Source organism: Lonchura striata, chromosome 8 (assembly GCF_050655825.1).
Source record: "Lonchura striata isolate lonStrDom1 chromosome 8, ASM5065582v1, whole genome shotgun sequence".
NCBI classification, from domain to species: domain Eukaryota; kingdom Metazoa; phylum Chordata; class Aves; order Passeriformes; family Estrildidae; genus Lonchura; species Lonchura striata.
Window position 1 is genome coordinate 16881730 of NC_140710.1, and position 25017 is coordinate 16906746.

The following is a 25017-nucleotide window of genomic DNA, read 5'->3' on the forward strand; positions in this document are numbered from 1 at the left end:
ACTGGAAGATCACCCCCCCCTCGCCTGGGATGAAGGGAGAGGTGGCAAACGGCCTCACCACCTCAACTGGCCACAGAAATCAATCCAAAGATTGCCAAATGCCTGTAGGGAACAACAGCAGTGAGCCCTGCCAGAGCCAGGCCCAGCTGACAAATGAGCAGACAGAGAGCAAGGCTACCTGGCTTAGTAGAGGAGCTCACAAGCAAAACACCTCAGCCATGGTGGAAATATCACACAGGAAGGAGACTCTTCTCCATTGCCATTAATGTTAATTTAAGCTACTGAAAACACAAATAATTCCAAAACCAACTGACAGCAGATATATAGAGTACACAGCAGAGCTCAGCAAAGGTCAGGCCCCAGCAGCACAAACACACAGGAAGACCCAGCTCTTTGCTCTCAGAGCTCGAGGTGACAGCACCCTGACTCACACTCATTATTACTCAGTGTTAGCGAGAGCATCCTGGTCCACAAGGTCCAAGCTCCCTGACTGCAGGTTTGCAATAAGGGATGTCCACCTGCAACCATCATTCCTGCAGTACCTCAAAGAGTTAGAACAGTTACATGAAGAGGTTCAAGAATATTTTTCACGCATTCTTTTTTTGGGTTTCACCCTCCTGCCTGCCTATCCATGTTGCTGTGTTTCAGGGAGGCAAAGGGCAATAGCAGAGTTAGAGCTGACAGTCTGAAATTGGGAATTTAGCAACATAAGGTAGGCAACAGGCAACATAAGATCCCTTGGCTTAAATCAGTTAAAGTTAATTGCTAGAAGGAGTCCTTGGAAGCAATTTAGACCAAAGTAATGTCTATTCTTTTCTGGCTGACCACATAATAAAATACTTTATAATAAAATAATAAAATAATTTGTTGTGGCTCTTCAACACTTAACATTTCTTATAAGAAATACTAAAAACACTGGAAGTTAGCTTCTTATCTTTTGCAATGCTCTTTCTCCCCTTTGAAATCACTCCTTGAATCTATCAGTGAGCTTTGGAAATGTATTATTAATAGGGGGAAAACAAAGTGTAAAACATAAGTAATGTATCATAATGAACTGTCTGTCACCTCAGAGGATTACAATTTCCCTTTAATGCCAGCTGGCCCTATTACAGTACCTCAATCAATGGAATATCTTGGCCATTTTCAACACCTGTGGTGCTGCACTCCTGCCAGCCAGCGCCAGCGCGGTGGCGGAGCAGCCACCTCTGAGCCGTGTGCCACAGAGGAGCTGGCAGCACGAGCCAGCAGCTGAGCTGCCCTTTGGGGCTGCCGGAGCAGAGGAGCCCAGCACTGCTGCAGCAGCTGCCAGTGCCTATGGACACTGAGTCTGAGTCAGTGGGGTGGATGCACCCCATGCACTGTAGTACCCAGCTGGCTGGGGGATCCCACATGTTAGAACAAGCACATAAAAATTGTTTGCTTTCAACTTATTTGAAAGCTTTATTACATGTTCCAGGTAAATCCATTAGGCTACATTATTCCAACAAGGTGTGGCCAGCATTGTTATAATGTATGAAACATTTCCTTCAGATTTTTGTGCTCTTGCTTTACAGTCCATATGTTGTGCATATCACAAACTGCTGTGATATAGACTCAAGAAATGTTCTGAGACTCATGTGTTGGGATTTTTTCATTTTTCTTCCCCCAATAAAGAAGTCATAGACAAAACTAGATACTCATATACAATCCACATTCAGATGTATTTGCAGCTTTAGATACACAAATACCTTTAAAATCTGGTTCCATCATTTTACATGCCTTGTAATGCATAACACATATTTACATGCCTGAAATCTATTTAGACTGCTTTATTACTCAGAGGAAAAACTACTGGAAACTACCACAAGCCTATTGATAATTCAAAAAAAAAAATACCCTTGGCATTCTCAGAAGCCACCTCCACTGCAGGTGAAAATAGACAGGATGTGGCTTGGCAATGGAGTAAGGTCTAAGATTCAGTAGGGAAAATCTCTGGAATTTTAACTCTGAGCAGGCATCTAGTAAGGTCTCTGTTAGAGACACACTCCATTGACTTACATGCATATTTCAGTGCTTTTCTAAATCAGAATTTCCTCAAAGGGCTGTTTGCTGAGCTATGTTTCACTATTTAGAGTAAGACCCAAATCTTACAGAGTAAAGGTAAAATCCCTTCCTGATGTGAACTGGGGTTATGCTGGAGATGAATTTGATACAACTGACCTGTTTGGTTTTTCTCTCTTACGGGTGGAAAATGCAGAGGCTTGAGGAGCACACCTTTGCCAATGTGCAACAGCAGAACAGCTTGCAAGCAGAATTGCACGAGTCTCGCAATCTTTCACCCAAGGCTCATTCTAGAAACCTCTTCCTCCCTCCCTCCTTCAACTGCAACAAGTGTTTTGCTTGAGGAAGGAGCAAGACCCAGAAGAGCTGCTCTCTAACTTGTGTTGCAATATCCAATCTGAGTGTTACTATCAGCTTTTGGAAACTGACTGTATAGAAAACACAGATGATGTTTGCATATTTTAATTTTAAACATCTCTGCTTGGCATAGGGATGGAACCTAATAAGGCACTTTGTTTCTTCCTCATGAATTAATTCAGCCTGCTAACTGATTTGGATAAAGCATTTTGATTCCAACTAATAAATTTATTTTCTGTGCAGCCAAAACAACTTTTGGAAGCAAAGTAAAAAGTTCTTTAGCTTGCCAGAGAAGTACTTCTATAATATCTATAAGGAATAGACCTTTTATTTTTATAACCCAGTTGTTCCACCCATGTCTTTTAAATCAATCAGATAAATTCACCTTGTTTTTCAATGCCCTGAATCCTGATAGCTCTGCACACTTGATAGGTAATTTAATCATTGTTGGTGTGGATGAACACAAGCTCAAATTAGCTTCTGAAAGGCTTAGTTGTCCCGTAGATAGCTCTGCCTTTCCACTTTTATGCAGGAACTGAGCTTCACCAACTGGTTAGCTAGAGGTGTCATTAAAAATTTACAGAAAGAAACAAAGGTGTGCTCCAGTGTCTCTCCTTACCCTTTCTACTGTTACTCTGGCAAACAAAAGGTATGGAACCTGCTTCATGAATAATGGGTCATGTAATATGCATAATGCATTTTTAATGGCACACAGTAATAACATTGAGAGAGATATTTCCAATCTTCAGACTTGCTCCACAGCCTCTCAGTAGCCTGTTCTGATTCTCCCCAGATAAATCTTCTTTTCCTCTTCTTCATTTCAATTCTCCACCTTAAAGACATGACTTTTCTCCATGAGTAGCTGCATTTCACCCAAACCAGCAACTGACACTCAAGCAAGCAGGGCTGGGCACATGGGAACACCCTCCCATGCAGCAACACAAAACATTTCAGAGGGTTTGGATCTGAGCTGCAACCCAAGAGTTGTGCCCTGAGACACCATTAACTGCAACATGCTCTGGGAGGAGATGCACTTAAACCAATAAAACACCTGTGGGTTTCTTCCCATGAAGAACATTTTTGCCACGTGTGCTGCATCCATACTGCCTCCCCAGCCATCCACCCCACCCTGTGAGCAGCACTAGACTCAAACCACACTAGTTGCCATTTGGAACTAGGATGCTCCAAGGGGGCAAGCACACATTGTTATTGTAGTTTTAAAGGTAAATGCCAACAACTGAGCCTGTTCAGGGCCTGCTGGAGCAAGGCCTGCCCAGAGAGAGGAAGGAGGGAGGCTGTGCCCGGCAGGAAGGGTCCTCCTGAGGGCAGGGGGACTGGGGGCACAGCTGCACCATGGCCAACCCATAACCAGAACCACTGGCCAGCACTCACTCCATTCACAGCAACAGCTTCCCTGTAGAATAAATACAGAGCATCACCCCCAAGCCTGCCTGTACCACCGGCTGAGCCACGCCTCGGAGCCTCCCCTGGCCTGGGTGGGACCCAGGGCATTACAAGCCTTCCACATAACCACCGAGTCTCCTGCACTGACCTTCTGCATGAATTAATCCAGCCTCATGGGCCTAATGTGGTCTTCAGAGCAGCTGGCATCTCCTGCGGTACCTGTGCCACATCCCTTCAGCCTGGCTGCCGTGATTGTGGCCGCGTTTCTGCTCCGTGAGGGCTCGGTCTGCGGCCCCGGCCTGCGCGCCCAGGGGCAGAGCGCAGCCCCGCCCGGGCGGCTGAGCCCCGGGGGACACGGCCACAGCCCGAGGGGACAGACCGAGGGGACACGGCCACAGCCCGAGGGGACAGCCCGAGGGGACACGGCCACAGCCCGAGGGGACAGACCGAGGGGACACGGCCACAGCCCAAGGGGACACGGCCACAGCCCTGAGGGGACAGACCGAGGGGACACGGCCACAGCCCGCCGGGACAGACCGAGGGGACACGGCCATAGCCCGAGGGGACAGCCCGAGGGGACACGGCCATAGCCCGAGGGGACACGGCCACAGCCTGAGGGGACAGCCCGAGGGGACACGGCCACAGCCCGAGGGGACACGGCCACAGCCCGGGGGGACACGGCCATAACCCGCCGGGACAGACCGAGGGGACACGGCCACAGCCCGAGGGGACACGGCCACAACCCGAGGGGACACGGCCACAGCCCTGAGGGGACAGCCCGAGGGGACACGGCCACAGCCCGAGGGGACAGCCCCGAGGGGACACGGCCACAGCGCGCCGGGACAGCCCCGAGGGGAACCAGCCGAAGTTCTCGAGGGTGGCAGAAAGCAGAAGCACAGGGAGGACCTCCTTGGCACCATGGCAGGTGAGTGCCCCGGCCTCGGGTTCCCAGGGCTGGGCCAGCCCAGCGGGGCACAGGACAACTCTGCTCACTGGGTTTGTCCAGAATAAATGTACAAAGGTGGAAACATGAGTATATACCCATGTGGGCACACAAGATTACATGCACATGTAAAAAGCCAGGATACCACGCTGTGCTTTGCTGGGAAAAGGACAAGGGACCCCCTCCATCATCCGCCTGCTTCTCTTTTGTATGGGCTGCGACTGCCAGATGGAGCCAGCCCTGCTGACAAGGCAGGCAGGCAAAAGGCCATATTGTGAGTCCCAACAGGCTTAAGTATAAATGATGCACCTGCTGCTCAGGTGTCCCTGCAAACTCCCAGGCACAGACATTTAATCTTGTGGGAGACATTCAAGTTGCTCCTAGGCTAAGCACAATTTCTGGCTGTCTACATTTCCAAAGCAAAGTCTTAAAATTGTGGTTTCCCCCTAAATAATTTTATAGTGATAGTCCAAGCCATGGTATACCCTCATCCTCAAAAGTGTGAATGTTTACCTGAAGTCAGTAGGAATTGGACAAATAAATACGGCAGTTGTGTTCTTTAATCACTACAGCCCTTGTGCCTGCATTCCCTCCTTGGCTGCATCTCCAACAATCGCTGTGGTGTATTGTTGTAATGGCTGACATTCACAAAAGTGCAGTCACATATTAAGTAATAATCACTCTGGACCATCCTTGATACTCTTTATTAACTTAAAACATTGTTCTAATAAATATGTACCAAGAAATGTAAGACACTCCATAAAATCTATATAAGGATATTTACAAACTTGTCAACAAAGTAAAAACAGCTTTTTTTTTAAACTGAGGTACATGCAGAGTTGTTAAGGCAAATTAAGTACATTATACTCTTATAGTAAGTCCTGCCCACCTCAGAAGGTTCCCCTTAAAATTATAAAACCAAAAACAAATATACAACTGATGCTATTGAGTATCTATTTTCCAGTTATTAGAACAAGCCCAGAGTGTAGAAGCCAGTAATAGTTCTGGACAGAAAGTCTGTGCTTCCCTGGTGCTCCTGCTCTCCTCAGGAAGGTTCACTTGTTGGATTGGTTCTAGTTCTAAGGCGTAATTCTGTGCTTTGGCTTTTCCATTGGTCTTTCACAAGCTTCCGTCTCCCTAATGGATGTAGGAAGAAGTAACCCTCCATGCTTCAAACACACTGGCAGTCGGGCCTTGCACAGAGAGAGATGGCTCAGGGAGGATAAAAAGGACCTCTCTTATAACTGTTAATGCAGCTCTTGATTTGCACCAGAATAAATGAGAGCAGGATCAGACCCAAGCTGGTACCTTTGGTTAAAAACCAGCAAGATGTCAAACTGCACAGTCCTGATCCTCCAGGTTTTCCTGACAGGAAGTCATCCAAGAGTGAACCTATTCAGCACTGGACTCAACCGGGGCAGGTGCCAATGGCTCTCTGTCATTACCCCATGTAAACACTGTTATACCCATGTTTTCCTGCCAGCTGATTCAAGCTATTGAAAACTTGAAGGGGTTCATCATGGCCATGGGAGAAACATCTTCCAGTTTGCAGATATTTGATAGCTTATCCATCTTTGGAATATTAGGCTTTATATCTAAAAGGCTTGTATTTCAGTGTTATTTCAGAAACAAGGGGAAGAGAAAGAAAGAAACCCCAGCCTTTACTTTCCCCCTTCACAGTCATTCAGGCTGAGCTGTCAACACATGGCTCTGTCCTCTTCTTTCCTCTTTGAGCTCCTGTTCGGAAAGGTAATGCCAGGGTCTGTGTCCAAGACAAGGTTTGGGTCCAGCAGGAAAGCCAAGGGGGTCTGTTCTCATAGTGTTAGGAGCTTTCTGTATTGTAGTTTGGACTCATTTCAGGCCGTGCTGTGTCTCCCGGTGTCTCCGTAAATCCACCTTTCGTTGGAAGCCTTTGCCACACAGATCACAGCCAAAGGGCTTGAAGCCTGTGTGCTTCCGACTGTGGGTGATGAGGTTGGAGCTTTGACTAAAGGCTTTTCCACACACCTGGCACTTATGAGGCTTCTCACCTGCAAGCAGAAGGTGGGAAAGAGAGAGGCTGTGAAAGAGGCAACATGCTGCTTACATGAGACCACAGCAAATATACGGTGGTACTTAAAGCTTATCAAAGAGATTTTTGTGTGATTACCTAAGAAGTCATTCTTACAAAAAGACATGCAGTTGGGAGCCCCAGACAGAGCATAAGCTGAGCTTCTACTGCAGCTGAGCAGGCCTGGACCTCGGTCAGCCCAGCATAGTCCTGGGAGCAGCCTGAAGCACAGAATGCTCTCAGGACACCACACCTTGTGAGTGTATTTGTCTGCATGGACTCTGTGCAGTTTAAACTGGCTTTGTGTCCTAGAAATATGAGAATCTCCTGGAAAAGTGATGAATGCCTGACATTGATTACTATACCATCAGCATGAAGGCAAGTGGAATAGGTAGATAGAAGTTGTTAAAACAAACCCAGTGATCTGGGGTCTGTCCCCAGGGGATGTATGAGGGCCACTAAGTGAATCCTGAAGTGCAAGGTTCATCCAGACATCTGTTCTGTTCCCCACACTGCAATGCTAGCAGTCAGAACCCTGAAGTTCTCCTGCAGGCAAATAATGTAAACGGGAAGAAATACAGCCTCTAGAACTTTTACAGAGGAGTCAGTGGCAAAACTCCATGGGAGCAGGATCTAAGTATATTTTCCTACTGTTTATTATCAAATAACAAATAGAAGAGAACCCAACCACAATACCAAGCCGGATTTTCAGAGTGGCTTTGCACCTGCAGAGCCCACTGGCTTCAACTGGAAACAACAAACTCTTTGGGTGTTTGAAGATCAGATTCGTATATTCAAAAAAATAATGCAAAATGTGCTGAAGACTCATTTCACAAGTATATGGTGTATATGAAAGGAATCCCTCATTCTGTTAAAAATCTGCCTTTATACTAGCAATTTAAAAGCCCAGGCACAGTTTCTGATCTCACAAGAAAATAATCTGACTGATTCCGAATTTGTCTGAAATTCTACTTAAATCAAGCACAATTTGAAAAAGTTACTAAGGAGATACTTCTTGTATTACTCCATAAATAGTTGATTTTCATCCAACAACGTTCAGTGAAAAATCTTTATAAATAACATTTATTATTCACTGCTTGTCACCTAGAAAAGTCACAGCCAAGCAGTGCTACATATAGTGCCATTTCTCTACGTATTTGCCCTTTTTAGGCTTTACCCTTTATATCTGCTAGTGGCCGCTATCAGGAAAAAGGATTTTGGTCATCTGAACCATATGTTTGTCCAGTACAACTGATATTTCATGTCTACAGGTTCTTCCATATCTTACACTTTCATTTCCCTCTACTTCAAGTGAATGGTGCAGGTCTGAAAGGCAAGATATTATTTTAATTATTTCTGATAAACCTGCCTTCTCACTGAATGATACTTTTGAAACTATTTCCTTTGGTGATTCACCTGCACTTTGTATTAGTTTCCATGTTTATTAGTAACAGTGAAACTTGAGAACTCTGCACCTCTCCTTCCATTCGGTATCAAACTGTAGCCATTTCTCAGAAAGTCCAGGTGGAAGTGCAGACAATCTCTGAACAAATATTTAGACTAAGACTTAGGCTCTCCAGTTTAGTGTTTGATCTAGAGGAGGAGACTCCTGTTGTTCCTATTGTAAATTGGTAGATCCTGCAAAAAGCAATGCTGTAATCAAATTCACCTGTCATTTTCCCGGGACCTCAGCTGTAAATCAAGGCCACACGAATATAATACTCTACAAATCATCTTACACAAAAGCCCTTTGAATAAACATTGGTGGATCCTATTAAGGGAACACTGATTGGATTGCGAGGATTTTTGTGGGTTATTTTGCAGCTGCTGTCCATTAAACCTCCTCCAGATCACTCTCCTTTGCCCAAGTACAGCTCAGATAACATCAACAGCAGCAGGACAGTGAGAGGCATAGGGAGGTGTGTGTGCTGTCCCAGCTGAGGAGGAATGGACTGCTGCAGAGAAACCTCTGAGACCTGCCCTCATGTTGGGGCTAACACTAGCAGTTGCAAGGCTGACCTGTGTGAATGAAGGTGTGTTTCTTCATATCAGATTTCTGGTGGAACCGCTTCCCACAGTACTGGCACGGATAGGGTCGGGTGTCTGAGTGGATGAGCAGATGGGTGGACAGAGTAGAAGATCTCTTAAAACTCTTGCCACAAATCTTACAATCAAAGCTGCGTTCCTGCAGAGAGATGAGCCCATACACACACATTACACCAATGATCCCATTAGCAACAAACTGCCCAGCAGCACATGAGTGTTGCCCCTTCTGCCTTAGCAAGAACTTACACTTCTCCAGGGAGCTGGACTGGCCTACACAGATGATAACACTGCCTTGATAGCAGCACCACATGATAAAAAAGATAATGGATTCTCTCCTAGTGCTGTGCACTACTAAAATTTAATTGAACAGCTCTTCCTGTTTGCAGGAATGGCCATGTGTGAGCTACCCCAATGGACTGGGCAGAGTCTGCCAACAAACTTTATCAGAGGCCGGAGACACAATCACTCTATTGGGAAGCCCAACAGCTGCAGCACTGTTCAGAGGCCACCTCTCCACTGTACACAGGAAAGTGGGTGCCAAGGGCTGCTTGGGTCTCTTGGGAAATCCCTCTGGTAGGCTGAGTTCTGGCATGATAACAACTAACTGCTTTTTTTAGTTCCATTAAAATTCAAGTGGAAGGTATGTAGAGCACCTGGGACAAACAGCTTTTCAGCTTACTACATTAACATGTAAAACCAAATGCATTAAGACTTTACTGTCTCTCATCTCTCCCTCACACACTCCTCACCATCAGTTTCTTGTACCACATATAATTTCTTCTGTCCATCCCTTAACTTCCTTTGTAACTTTCTCTTCCTTCTATGCTTTCACAGAATCATTTGGCTTTAATGCATTCTCCCCAAAATGCTGTCCTTTCCATGGACACATTATGTAGTGCTGCTCTTTTCACCATTGTTTCATGGATAATGAGATATCTCCCTTCACTGTGTGCTCTGTTAATTGCACACTCAGAAAATTATAAAGAGCAAAAAAAACATTGCTGTAACTTTATCCTCCAAAAGTCAATCTGAAGAAGGAAGATTTGCCAGGTCAAGTGGGTGGGGAAGGGGAAATATGGCATACTATCAGCAGGTGGAAAATGTTACAAGTCCTCCTACCAAAATTAACCACCATATTCTTTTGGTGTGTGACTCAGTATGTCGAGACGGGTGAAGTCAGTGCTCTATACCTGAATGGTCGTTCAGATGTTCCCTGCACTAACAAAAATTACTACAAACAAAGGAAGACTCACTTCTTTGTGGGAGGGAGGAGAAAGAATGAGGAGTGCTGCATCAGAAGAAAGCAGCACTATTTAGCAGCACTAAACACCGAGTTGCTTTAGCTGTTAAAAAAAGCCAACATCTGCATTACAATTTCCAGCTCTGAGAGTGAACATTTATTATTTTCTGTTACTTCTTGAGTGCCAGAAGTGCCCATTGCTTAATACCGACGATTCATGCGAGGTCTGAAGAATGGAAACAAAGCCTGGCACACTAACTGACCACCCTTTTCTCTGATTGTCACCATGTTCTTCACCTACAACTGCCCACTGCAGCTCTCCCACATTCTCTTCCCCTGCTCAGTATAGGTCCCTACCTCCTTGCCCTGTATTTGCCTTCGTGGTTACCCCAGCCAGCAGAATAGAGCAGCTGGCCCTGGCCCCCAGCCGTCTGTCCTGGCAGCCTGCCTGCTCTCACCTGCGAGTGCACGGCCTTGTGCTGCTCCAGGCTGACTGCATGGCCGAAGGTCTTGCCACACATGTCACAGGCAAAGGGCCTCGTGCCACTGTGTGAGCGGCGCACATGCACCTCAAGGCCATGTGGTGTGGAGAAGACCTGAGGAAATAGAGTACACAGCGTCAAGGTTGCTGGGAGAAAGGGCTGGGGGGGGGGGGCCATATCCAGTGTGAGAGAAAGGAATCCCTACCTTGCTGCACTTGACACACTTGTAAGAGCCAGTGCTGATGAGCAGTGGGCGGCACAAGAGGTCAGACTCCACTTTGATGCCACCTGGCCCTTTCTCCTGCTGCAGTCCAGGCTGCGTTTCAGCATAGAGTCCAGGAGCTGCTGCTGGTGGCCGCTCAAACAGCCCCGGGCCCGGGGAGCTGAAGTCACCATACAGTCCCAGAGAAGAGCTACACTCAGCACCATAGAGGGCAGGCTCCGAGCCTCGGTCGCAGAAGAGCCCCAGGGTTGAGCTCCGCTCCAGCGTAGGGCAGGGCCTGTAGCTTTGCACAAGGTGCCTGAGCTCGGAGCCAGCCAGGCTGTTCCACATGTACGGTTTGAAGGGCACCGAGAAAGGGGGTGCTTCATCTAGGGATGGACACACAGATCTCTCCGAGGCTGTGGAAACACAAGGACATGGGAATTGGTGTGCTTCACAATCCACACTGTAATGAGGCAGAACAGTCTCGCTTAACAGTCTCTCATAAGCACCTAGACTTATGTCCAGAGCCTGACCCCTGTACTGCACTTTGAGGCTGCCCTTTCATCTCAACGGGAAGACATTTTATATTGCATATTAGGATCTGAGTGTCCAGTAGTACCTACTTACCCAATGGCTCAGCCAAATTATTTAAAGCCAACACCAATTTTGTCTATCTCCATCTCTGGATACCTTGTGTGTACACACTGATCTGACTAGCAAGACTCAGTCTGCAACTTCCTATAGTTTTATCTGCAGCTTCTTGGAAACATGTATCTACCATATCCCAAGATGGACATCAAAGCTGACAATCCACATGTTTAAGCTCTGATGGAGACCACACACACACATATACGTGTGTGCAAATATAATATTAGAGGTACTAGACAGAGCAAATGTGCTGAGATTTATCTGGTCAACAGAATTAAAAAACCTTGTTGCACGATTTAATGCCCAAATCTAGACTGTTAACTTCATGCTAGAACTGACCATGACTATCCCGCAGCGTAACTTAAATAAGGAAGAGCTTCTGAGGTGCTTGCATGTTATGCTTCACTTTTACAGGAAAAAAACAAACAAACAAACAAACTTCTCATCTGAAAGAAAATCATGGTTGTTTCAGATTGCTCTGAGGTTCTCCATATAAAGAAAATGAGTCTGCCCAAAACACAGAGCCTTGTAAAATCATTGGGATGGGCCACATTAAAACCTGAAGACACAACCTAGCAGTTGTAATCAAATCAAATTTCCACCAGGGCAAGCTCAAATGGCTTGAGCAGGCTCTAAGATGCTTGCCTTCAGCAGTGGCATCTGACCAATGCAGTGGGCACATGAATCACACTCGGGAGCCCACAGCAGAGTCTGATATAACGGCAGGAGCACAGCCTACGAGAGGACTGTCTAAAGGCACAACTGTTCAAGGAGTTTCACATGGAGGAAAGCACAATTGGGATGGAACATGAGGCACCAGACCGCAACAGTGTCTGCCAGAGATACTGATTAATGCCCGAGGTGCACTGCTTTCACTCCTCATCATAACAGGCAGCAGCACTGGGAGAGACAAATGTCTCCACTGGATGATGGTTTTAGTGAGCCAAGGAAGAGATGAATCAATTAACTACTGAAAGAAATGCTGATGCCTTCATAGAGATACTGGCTTCCCTTATAACTTGGGCTTCCAGAGTAACCTCCTTTAACCAGAAACTTGTCCACCCACAATGGATCTCTTACTTACTCATGTCAGCTCCCACGGCTTTTTCAGCCTTTGGCAAACCAAGATAAATGGGGGTGGACTAGGCAAAGAAGGCACAATGTGTTAGGCTATCCATTTGGATAGGCAAATAGTCACTGAGGGGCTACAGAAGGCAGTAGGAAATTAGGTTAAAATTGAACTTTAAATGACTTGACTTTTTCCTGTCTTTTACGTAATTTCAGATGTTAACAGTCTCAAATTCTTCCATTGAAATTAGCAATCTTTTGGTTGGAAACATATGCACACATACCAGCTGGGACATTTGAAGAGAGTGATGAAATCAAATTAGCTGACATGGTGTTCAGCATGATTTTTCCTGTTCTGCACTGACTGCAAAGTTGTGGTCAGCATCGCATCATCTATCTTGTATCTTTGCAACCAGTTTCAGTGTTGCCATCTCTCATGATTTTATCACAAAATTCAAACCTATCTTAAAGTCCCAGCTCTTGAAATGGCATGATTTCATCAGGCCCTCAGCTTTGCTTTTGTTTGTTCTTGTTATAGCATTATTTTTTTCCTTTTAAAATCAACTTGTAGCTCAAACTATAAGAAAATCATGAAAACATTTAATGCCTCAATATTTCAACACTAGAACTGAATATCCATAAGGTATAACTTACAATCTTGATTTCTGAGCCAGCTCATTGAGTGAGAGGGAAGGCTGACCTGATTTTTGAGCCCTTGGAATTGGCAATACAGTATACAGTGAACATTGCACCACAGATCAGTTTGCGTGCAATGTTCCTTCCATCACCTCACATGCTTCAGAGCCCTCTCAACACAAATGCCGGGTATTTCCTCCCATTATATTCAAGCTATCCAAGACCAGTAGCAAAGCAACCTCCAAACTCTGCTCTCTCACACTGCAGGACATTTCTGTATGTGCCTCTTCTCCACAGCATCTAGGGGGGAGCAGAGACACAAAGAAATATTCTCCCTCATTTTAATAGAAATTCTGTGCAGCTGTTAGAGAGACTACTTCTGGGAGAAAAAAAAAAATCAGAGCTTGTTTTTGAAGACAAGACAAACTCAACCTTAAATGGTTGGGAAAAGATTGATGTGCACAGCAAAGAAATATTGGAGTGTCCTCTTACACAAAACACCACACTTTCTGCACAACTCCATTACACGCAGGAAAAGTCTCTCTCCGTCTGCAGCATGAACAGGCTCATCAGGAGGTACTAATACTGCTGCACTGAGATCCCATGCACCTTCTGCATATGCACAAGCATGTGATTAGACACATGTAGAAAGTGAGGTTAAATAAAGCGATTTGCACTGGTTAACAGGTATTATGTCTGTATGTTGTATGACTGCCTATATCAGCAGTGCAGCACTCAAAGACAAAAGTGGAATAAATACAGCTTTCACTGCATATTGAAGTGCAACCTGCACCTATGTTCACTTCTACAGATACAGGAGTGGTAGTAGTACTCACCACATGTGCCTTCAGCATGATTGAGAGCCATTATTTCTCATCTGCTCTGCCTGGCAAAGCACAAAAATTGTGCCCCATCCAGACATTATTGTTGGAATACAGTCTCTCACAACTGCATCTTGTAGAAGTGACCTAGACAAATTCCAGCTTTACACAGAACCCAACAAAGCAGCTGGAAGGCAGAGGGGCTGGAGGAGGTGAGCTGTCAGAGGAAGCCCAGCTATCTAATCCTGTTGCCACTGCCTTCATCATTAATATAACAGCAACTCTCTCAATGCACTGAGATTCATTTAATAAAGCTCTTACGTACTTGGAGTCCTATACCTTCCCGTGAATGGGATCAGACAGCCCCAGGACTGCCCACCCCACCCTGAAGAATCTTGATCTGGGGATATCATCCTCATTTTGTAAAGTTATCTTCCCTGGACAGCCTGGTGGTTGGCCAGAAGCTGATGAATCCCACAGTGAGGGAAGAAATGAGGGGGAAGGAGGAAAAGGCAGAGCAGACTTGATAAAATACCTGCTTCATTTTACATCTATCTTTTTGACACTCTGTGAAAATAGTCTGTTTCATGTGCAGAAATTTTGGTTATGTGGAAAAGGGGGAGCAGGAAAAAATCATTAGAACAAAAATTACACACATTGGTACAGTCTGTGCAGAAATATTACCAGAAGAGTAATGCAGCACTGCTGCATTTGGGCTGGCGTTTCACTTGCACAGACTGAAAGTGTCCTGTGGCTAATGCTGGACAGCATTTTGAATGTCTCCGTAATGAAGCTTAGGACTCTTGAAAGAATACGAGGCTTTAAAAATGCAACTCCACATCATTACAATTAGCCATTCATATGCATGGACACTGTAAAGACAAAGTGGGAAATGGTGGCAAACCAGGACTAAGTATTTTTTTGCTGGTGTCTGCTGTCAGTCGGTAAAGCTGACACAATTTTTCCTTCATCAAGACAAAAATTGCCCTTTTTCCAGCTGTCTCTTTTTAATTGAGGCAATAAAAAGGGGTTATATATATATATACATATTTTTGTTCTAAAATGACATCATTGTATTTTCAAACGAGATAAGTATTTGTGCCAGGCTGGAGACAGCGTCTTCCACTGCTCCAGCCACATCAAAGGCAGGACAAGAGAGCTAGAGACAGGTGCTGCAGCCATAAGTGTGAGTTTCCTGGATTTGGGGCGTTTAAATCTGACCATCATTGGGTTTTTTCCCCCACTGGTTTTTACGAATGTGTTTTTAGAAAAGAAAAATAAACAGACATTTAAAAACCAAACCAAACAAAAAATACAAAGACACAAAAACACACAAATAAACAAAAAAACCAAATAGCAAAAGAAAGGGCGTTAGGAAAATGTCTAGCAGGCTGTACAAAACACAAAATCAGCTGTGTTTACTGCAGGTATATAAATTGTCTGTACTGTCTAAAAAGACAGAAAAACCCTGTGTAGGCACGACCCTGCAGGAAAATGCTGGGACCTTTTAAACATAACCTGGCTTGCCTCTAACAATTAATCACAAATCAAGAAATAACACCCCAAATCATGACAACTTTCCTGCTGTAGCCTATCACCTGCTGCTCCCTCAGCAGCACAACACGGGGTAGAAAAGCAACCCGAAAGAGGTAACCCGAAAACGAGTGGAATGAACAGATTCTGGCAAATCTGGGGGAAAAGCAATAATAATTTTAAAAAGGGACAGGCAAATCTGTCCTTTATAGTCATTTGTGGGGGTGGCACATAGCCATGAGATGCATGGTCCACTGCCCCATGGCACGGGCACGGACATGCAGCTGGACCCTCGCTGAGCGCTGCTCGCCCCGGTCCTACCTGGCGAGACAGAGGGCGAGGGAGGTCTCCAGAAATCCTCGAACTCGGACACTCTGTCACAAACACTGCCCTCGCAGCTGGGCGCTGACTCGGAGGTGCCATCGGCAGCCTCGGTAAGGTGGGATTCCGGGGAAAAGCGCCCCCGGGAAGGCTCTGGATCGGGCAGGGCGGTGCGGCACAGCTCCGTGTCCTCGGGGATCTTGCAGGGGTCTGCAGGGCAAAGGAGAAGAGGGAACTCTTCAGTGTGGGTTCGTAGTGGGAGCCAGCACCTCCCGCGGCGGCCCGCTCCCGCCAAGGTTTGTTGCCCGACTCTCTCCAAGCCCACATCAGCCCCTCCGGCGTCCCGCAGGGGCTGCAGAGCGACCGCCCGGCGCCGCGAGCACCGAGGTGATGTCGGGCGGATGGGCAGTCTCCGAGCGAGGCTGCGACAGAGGGACTCCTACCTGCACAAATCTGGGCTAGCACCGTCTCCAGCCGTAGGCTGTAGTCCTCGTCGGCGGAGCGAGGCTGGTGGTAGCTGTGCGCTTTCTTGCTCTTCACTAGGAAGGACCTCGGCATGGTGGGATGCTGGCACGGCCGGTACAGCCGCACTCCCTCTCTAAGCGCCGGGCACGGCGGCGGCGAGCGTCACCCCCGAATCTCCTTCGGGGCGGCGGCGGGGAGGCGACCTGCGGAAAGGCGCCGCGCCCGCCGGTGAGGGCCGGGGGCGCCGGCCAGGAGGGGCCGCTCGCCAGGGGCGGCGCGCCAGGTGGCAGCGCGCAGGTGGCTCCGGCCACCGCCCCCGGCCCCGCTCGCCTCGCCCCCTCTTCCAGAAGTGCAGATAATTCAGCCTCCAACCGCCCCCAGCCAACGCCTTTTACCCTCCTCCCTCCCACCGTGACATGGGGGCCGCCCCGGCCACGCTCCGACAGCCGCTGCTGGATTGCGGGGAGCAAGCAGTAACAGCAGCTGGGCACCGTTCTTCTGACGGGTGAGAGCTGAGAGAGCTGCAGGGTGAAGTCGGGTGTTATCCCGTCCCTCCAAGTGGGCACACAAGGCCTTCTTGTTTGCCCCTGCGCCGGCACCCACGGCAGAAGCGGCGCCAACAAATCTCCCCTCTGAAACAGCTTATCACGTCCCACCACCCTGGACGGGCTGGCCGGCGCGGGGTTGTTACCGGGATGGGAGGGGGAGTCGTTACAAACCCGACAGCCTAAACCTAGCGCCTGAGAGGCTGTCGCTGTGGAGGGACTGATTCACCATCCCGCGCGAACCACGATAACACGAAAACGAACAAAACGGAATCTCTCCTCCAGCCCGCAGCTCTCGGCGCCGCGCCACCTTGCAGTTGCGAGCACCGAAAGCCGGGGAGGGGAAAGGAGACAAGGAGGGAAATCTGCGGGATTTGGGGGCGACCGGGTTAAACAAACTACCCCGAGCCGACTCTTCGGGGAAAGGCCGGAGAAGTTCATTCGAACCCATCCAGCACCGGGCCGCCTCCGCCGTTACACTTGACTTCGCGAGTTTAATCCACATTCGTTTGGGGGGCTGGGGGGTCTTCCCTGTGTTCCCCGTTTGCAACGCTCCGAAGTCCCCCAGCCCACCAGCTGGGGCCCATGAACTGCCCGGGTGGCGGCAGGTGGCGGCACTAGCTGTGCCACAAAGCTCCGGCCCGTCCAGCGCCCGGCAGGGGCAGGGCTGCTCAGTGCTGCCGGGGAGGCGCCGCCCCCCGGCACGGAGCTGGGTGGGAGCTTTTCTGCCCGGACCCACCTGTGCCTGCGTTCATCCTTGAGCAGGGGCTAGCAGCCAGCGGGCTCGCACGGAGGGGGCAGAGAAATCAAAGCGGCCCGATAACGCGTTACCCACCCGCGCCCCGACAGCAACGGCTGCCGCAGCCGTTGCGGGCTCCCGGCGCCGGCGCCTCTTCTGCCGCGTGCTTCCCTCCAAAAGCCACGCCGCGGAGGCGCCGCCGGCTTCCCAAGGCCGGAGCTGGCTGGGCAGGTGCCGGGCCCGTGGGAAGGCGAGTCCCACAGCCCACCTGGCCACCGTTCGCCCCGGCTCCGGCTAGCCGCACCCACCCTGCGGCCGTCACTGCGGGGGCGCGGGGCTGGCCCCGGGCCGCGCGGCTGGGGCAGGGCCGGAGCGGCGCGGGGTCCCAGACGGGAGGAGAGGGGTCGCTGCCCGCCGGCAGCTGCCCACGCGAGGCGAGAGAAGCGAGAACGCTTACCCATTTGGAGGGCCGAAGAAAGCTGGGCTGCAGACGGGGTATGCGCGGCAGCCTGCTAATTTGTGTGACTTTAATTTTAGCCTCCCTTTAAGGAGCAATGGTGCTTGAGTTGGCTTTTTTTTTTAACTTTTCTGTCTCTCTCAACTCCTTCAGAGCTCGGCCCCCTAAACCACAAATTCCACTTCCTGAGCGTTAGTTAGGAGCTTCTGCAAAAGAAAAAAAAAAAAAAAAAAAGAAAAAAAAAGTTACAAAAAGCGCCAAAGCCTCACAAATCAGTAGTGTTCTCCGCCTCTGTTTCTCTCTCAGTTTTCCTTAAATGAAAAGGTCTTACCGTATTCCACCTCACAGAGCTCGTTGAAGTGACATCGAAGTGTCATTTTGGAATCGGGCGTTTCGATTCTCTCGGGGTTCTGCTCTAGAAATTACACACATCTATCTGAACTATTCTTGGATCCCCTTCGACTTCCGCAACGAGAACAAGTCACAGATTCAAAACACAGATTGATTCGGGCGGGCAGAGGGCAGGGGCTGGGGCAGCTGGCGCTCGCCCTGCCCGCTCCGCGCCGCATCCCCTGCCCTTGGCCCGGCCGGGGGAGCACACTTCCCGCCGCCATCGGGCCGTGCATAGCGGTGTAATCGGGGCTAAGGCCGGGCCCTGGGCGACGGAGACCTCTCCCGGACTAGAAATAGCTTGTTGTGGAAAACTCTTCTGGGATAAATACGCCCAACGGCGCTGAAAATACCTTAAGACCCAAGCCTAGAGGTTTGCTCATTTCCCTTCGGATTTAGGTAATGGTTAAATATGGAAGGGGTAGGCGAGAGGTGCCGTCCCCCCGTCCCGTCCCGTCCTCCCCCCCTCCCCCGGCTGCTGTTGCTTGACAGCGATTCAGACTAAGGCGAAAGCGGAGCGGAGCCAGGCAGTGGGGAGAGATTGTCCTCCTCGTCTGCGTGCCGGTGCTCAGGTGCTGACTCGGGGAGGATCCGTGGGGCACCGGCGAGGAGAACGGTAACGGGATTCGCATCAGGCAGCATCCTGCGCCTGTGGAGACCCCTGAGTTGCACAACGGGGAAGCCTGCTCCCTTCTGCAAAAATAAAAAGGTTCGCCTTGCTATATGCACACACACGACCCCAAAACACAGTTTTCCAGGTCTATCTCGGATTCCTAATGCAGCCAGGAAGTCAGGCTTAGGTGTTTATTATCTTTCTGAGGCGGTTCTGGGCTTCGGTCTTAGACATCTCAGGCCGTCAGCAACTTAATTTCGGTGTCTGTAGGGTCGAATAAAGTTCGACTCTGCAGTGAGCGAATCGAGGTTTAACACAATTTCCCGTTCAGAAACGACAGAGACAAACTTCAGCCTCCTTCACGCTCAGGAGTATGCTGACTCTGGGACTAGATGCTTTTTTTTTCACCACCAGTCCCGAAGCATTTACAGAAAAATTAGCCACTTGGTGCTTGTGAGCGCCTACGATTCATAGGACTAGCCTGATTTCCCAAAATCTAACTAAGCAAGTGAACACCACCTCGAGTAAAATTGTCCAACAACTGTGTGATGTTTTACTGTGACACAAAAGGAAGCTGAAGAACACGACTGATACCTTCATTTTTGCCGGAAAGTTCCTGATGCTGGGCACAGCAGTTTTACTTACGGCATCTGTGTACCGCGGTCGCCTTGGTGCGACCGACCTTAGGTTGATTACTCCGAAGATCATTCACACCTTCAGCTTCAAGAATCAATGCTGGAATCAGTAGAAATAACCAGATTAGAACAACTGGGTGTAATTTAATGTATGCGTCTTCATTGACTCACTGTTACTTTTTTGCAAAACAGTCTTTCTCGTTTGCCTCTAAAATGGGATGATAAATTCATGCCCTTTCGTTTACCTTGCTACATATCTCTTCGACTTGTAATGAACGCACCACAACACATTAAATTACTAGTAACGCTCATAAATAATTGTGACCTGGTAACAAGAAAATACACATTCGTCTTTATATATGTAAATTCAAAATGTGTACAGGTGCTGCTGTGGGCTGTAAGGCGTGGTGATCTCCGTTCGGAGGGTGCTTGCAGCCTTCCAGGAAGCGGGATGGGCTGCTGGGCGCCGAGTGGCTCCGCTCGGGCTGTCCTGCGGGAGGCATCCTGCTGAGGAGCCCCTTGTGCTCAGCCCACCTGCGGACGGCCCTTTCTCACCTACTGCTGATTAATCAGGTGAAACCCCTTCCGCAGAAATAAAAAAATTAAATGAGTGAACAAAGCAAATGTTAAATCCAGCGTATAATGTCTCGTTTGAACGTGGCTGTTGCACGGACAGAAGGAACGCACCTTCGGCTCCTGGGGTGTCAGCTTTTTCAAACGATTAGAGGGGAAATGGTACGAAACTGGCTGTGTTTCGTGTTTTGCAAAACTAGTTCGTGCTGAAGCATATCCTCTGCCTTCTCGGTTTTCGGCTGGACGGGCGATTTATTTCATGCCGCCGGTGAGGACGGGGGAAGCGGGACGCGGGCGCTGCCCACCGAGCGGTGCCGAGGATGAGCCGAGGCTACCTGCGAAGTCTTGTCTTTAGTTCTGTCACCAGACGGTGCGCGAGCAGCAGCCTTGGCCGGGACGGGGCGAGCTGGCAGTCATGGGGACCGTGAGGGCTCGCACAGCCCGCTCTGGGCGTTAGCGGGGCCGAGGGCTCGCACGCCGCTCCGGGCCGGCGGTAGCGGGGCCGAGGGCTCGCACGCCGCTCCGGGCCGGCGGTAGCGGGGCCGGGGGCTCGCACAGCCCGCGGTAGCGGGGCCGCGGGGGCTCTCACAGCCGCTCCGGGCCGGCGGTAGCGGGGCCGCAGGGGCTCGCACGCCGCTCCGGGCCGGCGGTAGCGGGGCCGCGGGGGCTCGCACACCGCTCCGGGCCGGCGGTAGCGGGGCCGCGGGCTCTCACGCCGCTCCGGGCCGGCGGTAGCGGGGCCGAGGGGGCTCGCACAGCCTCTCCGGGCCGGCGGTAGCGGGGCCGAGGGCTCGCACAGCCCGCGGTAGCGGGGCCGCGGGGGCTCTCACAGCCGCTCCGGGCCGGCGGTAGCGGGGCCGCGGGGGCTCGCACACCGCTCCGGGCCGGCGGTAGCGGGGCCGCGGGGGCTCGCACACCGCTCCGGGCCGGCGGTAGCGGGGCCGCGGGGGCTCGCACAGCCGCTCCGGGCCGGCGGTAGCGGGGCCGAGGGCTCGCACAGCCGCTCCGGGCCGGCGGTAGCGGGGCCGAGGGCTCGCACGCCGCTCCGGGCCGGCGGTAGCGGGGCCGAGGGCTCGCACACCGCTCCGGGCCGGCGGTAGCGGGGCCGAGGGCTCGCACACCGCTCCGGGCCGGCGGTAGCGGGGCCGAGGGCTCGCACAGCCCGCGGTAGCGGGGCCGCGGGGGCTCGCACGCCGCTCCGGGCCGGCGGTAGCGGGGCCGAGGGCTCGCACGCCGCTCCGGGCCGGCGGTAGCGGGGCCGCGGGGGCTCGCACGCCGCTCCGGGCCGGCGGTAGCGGGGCCGAGGGCTCTCACAGCCCGCGGTAGCGGGGCCGCGGGGGCTCGCACGCCGCTCCGGGCCGGCGGTAGCGGGGCCCGGCGCGGGGCCGCCTCGTGCGCGCGGGCTGCTGTGTCACGTGCCCGCGGGCGGCGGCGCGAGGCCGCTGCCGCGGGAAGCCCTGAGGGCCGCCCTCAGCTGCCTCCCGCAGCCATCGTCCCAGGGACCTTCCCACCCCGGGAGGAGCCGCTATCTGCACTGTCAGCGCGCCGAGCACAGGTGAAGGGGTTCAGCTTTTTTTCTTGGTTTACGGGGCGACCTGTGTGCCGCAGGTCAGTAACCATTGAGATGGTCTTGCGTGTGCAGTGTCGAGCTGTGTGACAATGCCAAGTGTTCTGTGGTCCAGCGTGGAAAAGCCATACGCCACGCCCAGAGCTGGCACAGCGATGTAGATCATGGGAAATGTAAGGCTGGGTTTTAACGAAGTTACTCTAATGCTTCTCAGAAGGGAGTGTGATATTGGAAAGGGTGTGTGACATAAAAACTTGGTAACATGCATTTGAATGCAATGGCACATGATTGTTACACCACAGTGACAAGAGAGGGGAAGAAATAAATAAAGGGGGGGGTTGTTAAAGTAGGGTGGGATTATGTTATAGTCGTGTTTTAAGATTGAAGAGCTACTCAGTGTAATTCACTGCACGGTTTACAGTAGCTGCTTGGTGTCAGCTTTAGAGCTAAAACAATATCAGATAAGGCACCACAGGTGACAAGCTGGAGGTGAGATCTTTGCATTCAGAAGTGATGAGACACTTTGCAACAGGAGGAAGGATTTGAAGAACAGGATTGCCGCTTGGTACAGAGGGGAGGAGAAGCAGTTTCCTGTGTGGGGGAGTCAGAACTGGGAGAGGCAGCAAAAAGGATGACACTGTGGGGAATTTTTACTCACTTTAAAGTGATAAAACTTGGGACTACAGTTATGCAGAACAGTTCCACTATGAAAAGCTGCTAGAACTTGTAGCACTGTGCATTCTGTTGGGAAGTGTGTCTTTACCTTTGTGAAACTTTTAAAAATATACTTTTAACATGTTGCTTATTGTTTATTTTTTTTCTCTCAGCATCTTGTCACTGCCTTCTCTGTGGTCCTCCTTGTGGCATAAACCCATGCTGTAAAAATGCCAGAATTAAATCAATGATTTTGATTGCATTTTTTTTTTTTTTTTATTGCTGGGGAAACCAAAGAAACTTCTGCTGCTCCCAGAGCAGATTAGAAATTAGAAAATTATCACTGTAAGCACAAACTGGAGAGAGAAAGTGATGGTAGACTGTGGTGTTGAAGGCTGGGATGAAAAGAGGGATTTTAGCTCTGGGAAGGAATGGACCCAGAATGTACCTCCATTATGAACAGAAAACAGTTGAATCAGTAGCTACAGAACATGGACTATGCAAAATGTTCTCATAAGAATTCTAGTTTTTATAGTGGGGCTCCAGAAATTTCAGTCACTTGTGCAGTACTATGCAATTCAGAGAGTATGCCACATTGCTTTTGTTTTTCATAATTGTGAAATAAGGTAAACATTAGTTCCTGGAAAAGGAGAGTGTTAAGCTGTTGTATCTTGAATCTAGCAGCTGTGTCTTAGTGTCCAGGCATGAGTAGGTATGCATACATTAGTATGTTTACTCTGAAGCTGAAATGTCATGCTATATAGAGGTTATATTGAAAGTCAATTTATTGTGTACTTTCCATCATTCAGAATTTCTGTTGCCTACTGTGTAAATGCATTTTGCTTATTTTTCTTATGTCTTGGACTAGTTTGTAAACAAAAAAACCCCCAAACCAATACCAACCATCCAATTCACCCACCCCCCCCCCCCCAAAAAAAAAAACCCAACCAAAACAAAACCCATCAAAAAACTCCATCAGCAGGTAAAATTCTCAGACAATTACAGAATATATACTGATAAGAGTATTACAGAGAACAAAAATGTACTTAATTGAATCTAGAAATCTAATAGTTATTCATAACTTTCATCTTCCCTCATAATACACAGAGTTAGTAGCTGCTGTGCATGATTGAACATAACACTGTAGTTTCCATATGGATTGCACTAACTTCTACCTTTTAGGTTGATTTTTAAAATTTTAGTCTCCAGGACTACCACAATGGCTTTCCTAGGGAATCTGTACCTTTCCTCCAAGTGAATTGTTATTTGGAGCCTGTACAGGTTGGGGAATTAGCAGCATATCATGTATAAAATGTGGATATTTTTATGCTGACATATCTTTAAGTCATTCTAGCTTAAGTGTTTAAGCATCAAGTTTCACTAAGTCACTAGCACTGTCTCTGATATCAGTGATCACATTAATACCTCAGAAAAACATGCAGGTCCTTCTGTGTTGCAGTTCCACAAAAGGGTTCGGTAATGATCAAGTTAAATAGCAGTATGTACAACGCAGTTTCAATAAATTTATGCAAACTCCAATGTGAATGCTTCTTTTAATCCTTTTTGTAGCAATGTATTTTAGTTAATATAGAAATTGCATATACAGTTGAAAATGGAATTTAATGGAAAATAGTGCTTTGTGGATGTGTATATAGATGATGCCTGCTTTTTGTTGAGAAACAACAAAAAAACCTGACCAAAGTGAATAAATAGTTGTTGAGCTCTGAATGCAATACACGTTTCTTAACTCCACAGATGTACTTTCTCCCAACTAGTCACATTACAAATTTTTCATAAATGTTACAAACTTCTAACACATGAAGTGAAATGATTTATAATAGGTATTACAATAAATGTTATTAGTACCTAAAATATTCACTCCTCTAGCATGGAGAAATAAGAAATGTAGAGGATTCACTGATTAGTAAAGACACTTGATTATCAGACCGGGGAAATCCAAACCATCTTCACTACCAAACATTAAATGTAATTTTCACAAAAACTCCACATTTAGAAGGGCATTCCCCTTCCCTGTTCCACCTGTCTTCTCAGCTGCAGAACTTGCATATTCAGGAATCTGAATTTCCATATTTCCATGTTTTTTTACCTTATGTGTTTAGTATTCATGTTGAGCTTTTCCAGCCTACGTGCAAGAGCAAATCTAAGCAAATAGCAATATTTGTTAGAAGGTCATTAAAGAAAGGTCATGATGTGTAGCATAATTAACATGTTTTATTTATTGACATTATTTTATATATTGTGTATTATGTTAATGATTTGTCATTATTCTGATGTATATTCAAATTATAATATACATAGGCAAAAATATTAGTGTCATTTATTTGCCAGAAGGCTTGGAAAAAAAGCAGAATGATTCTGAAGAACCTATCCTAAGCTGTCTTTCTAGGATAGTCAGTGTATAACCAAGTCTGAAACTGCAATATGTTCAGTGATTCACTTTTATCACTAGAAGAGATGTAGTAAGTTGGTTAAGGACTAATGCATATTTTTATTTATGCTGTTATTTAGTATTTATTCTATTTGTATACTTTAAAACCACAAAAGTTCAGGAAATAACCCTTGCC

The 25017-nt window shown here is 48.5% G+C and overlaps 1 protein-coding gene across 2 annotated transcripts; it reads right to left on the minus strand.

The window, feature by feature from the left end:
• Positions 1–5410: 5410 nt before the first annotated feature.
• On the minus strand, positions 5411–20642 carry GFI1 (growth factor independent 1 transcriptional repressor). Of its 2 annotated transcripts, XM_085586448.1 has the most exons (8): positions 18332–20642; positions 18001–18206; positions 16238–16462; positions 15795–16004; positions 10768–11183; positions 10539–10676; positions 8814–8979; positions 5411–6774 (listed from the first exon to the last, which is right to left on the minus strand). In XM_085586448.1, exons 3-8 carry the CDS (start codon positions 16350–16352, stop codon positions 6596–6598), a joined length of 1224 nt encoding a protein of 407 aa, XP_085442574.1. In that variant the 5' UTR covers positions 16353–16462; positions 18001–18206; positions 18332–20642; the 3' UTR covers positions 5411–6595. The 2 variants fall into 2 exon arrangements, with proteins under 2 accessions (XP_085442574.1, XP_085442575.1); XM_085586449.1 differs by lacking the exons at positions 18001–18206; positions 18332–20642 and adding an exon at positions 17207–17509.
• Positions 20643–25017: the final 4375 nt, after the last annotated feature.

Excerpts from the sequence above, each read along its gene's own strand:
- GFI1 (XM_085586448.1), bottom strand. The coding sequence starts at position 16,352 with ATGCCGAGGTCCTTCCTAGTGAAGAGCAAGAAAGCGCACAGCTACCAC. Across the intron at positions 16,005-16,237 it reads GCTAGCCCAGATTTGTGCAG|ACCCCTGCAAGATCCCCGAG; the intron begins GTAGGAGTCCCT and ends TTTGCCCTGCAG. Across the intron at positions 11,184-15,794 it reads CTCGCCCTCTGTCTCGCCAG|CCTCGGAGAGATCTGTGTGT; the intron begins GTAGGACCGGGG and ends GTGTTTCCACAG.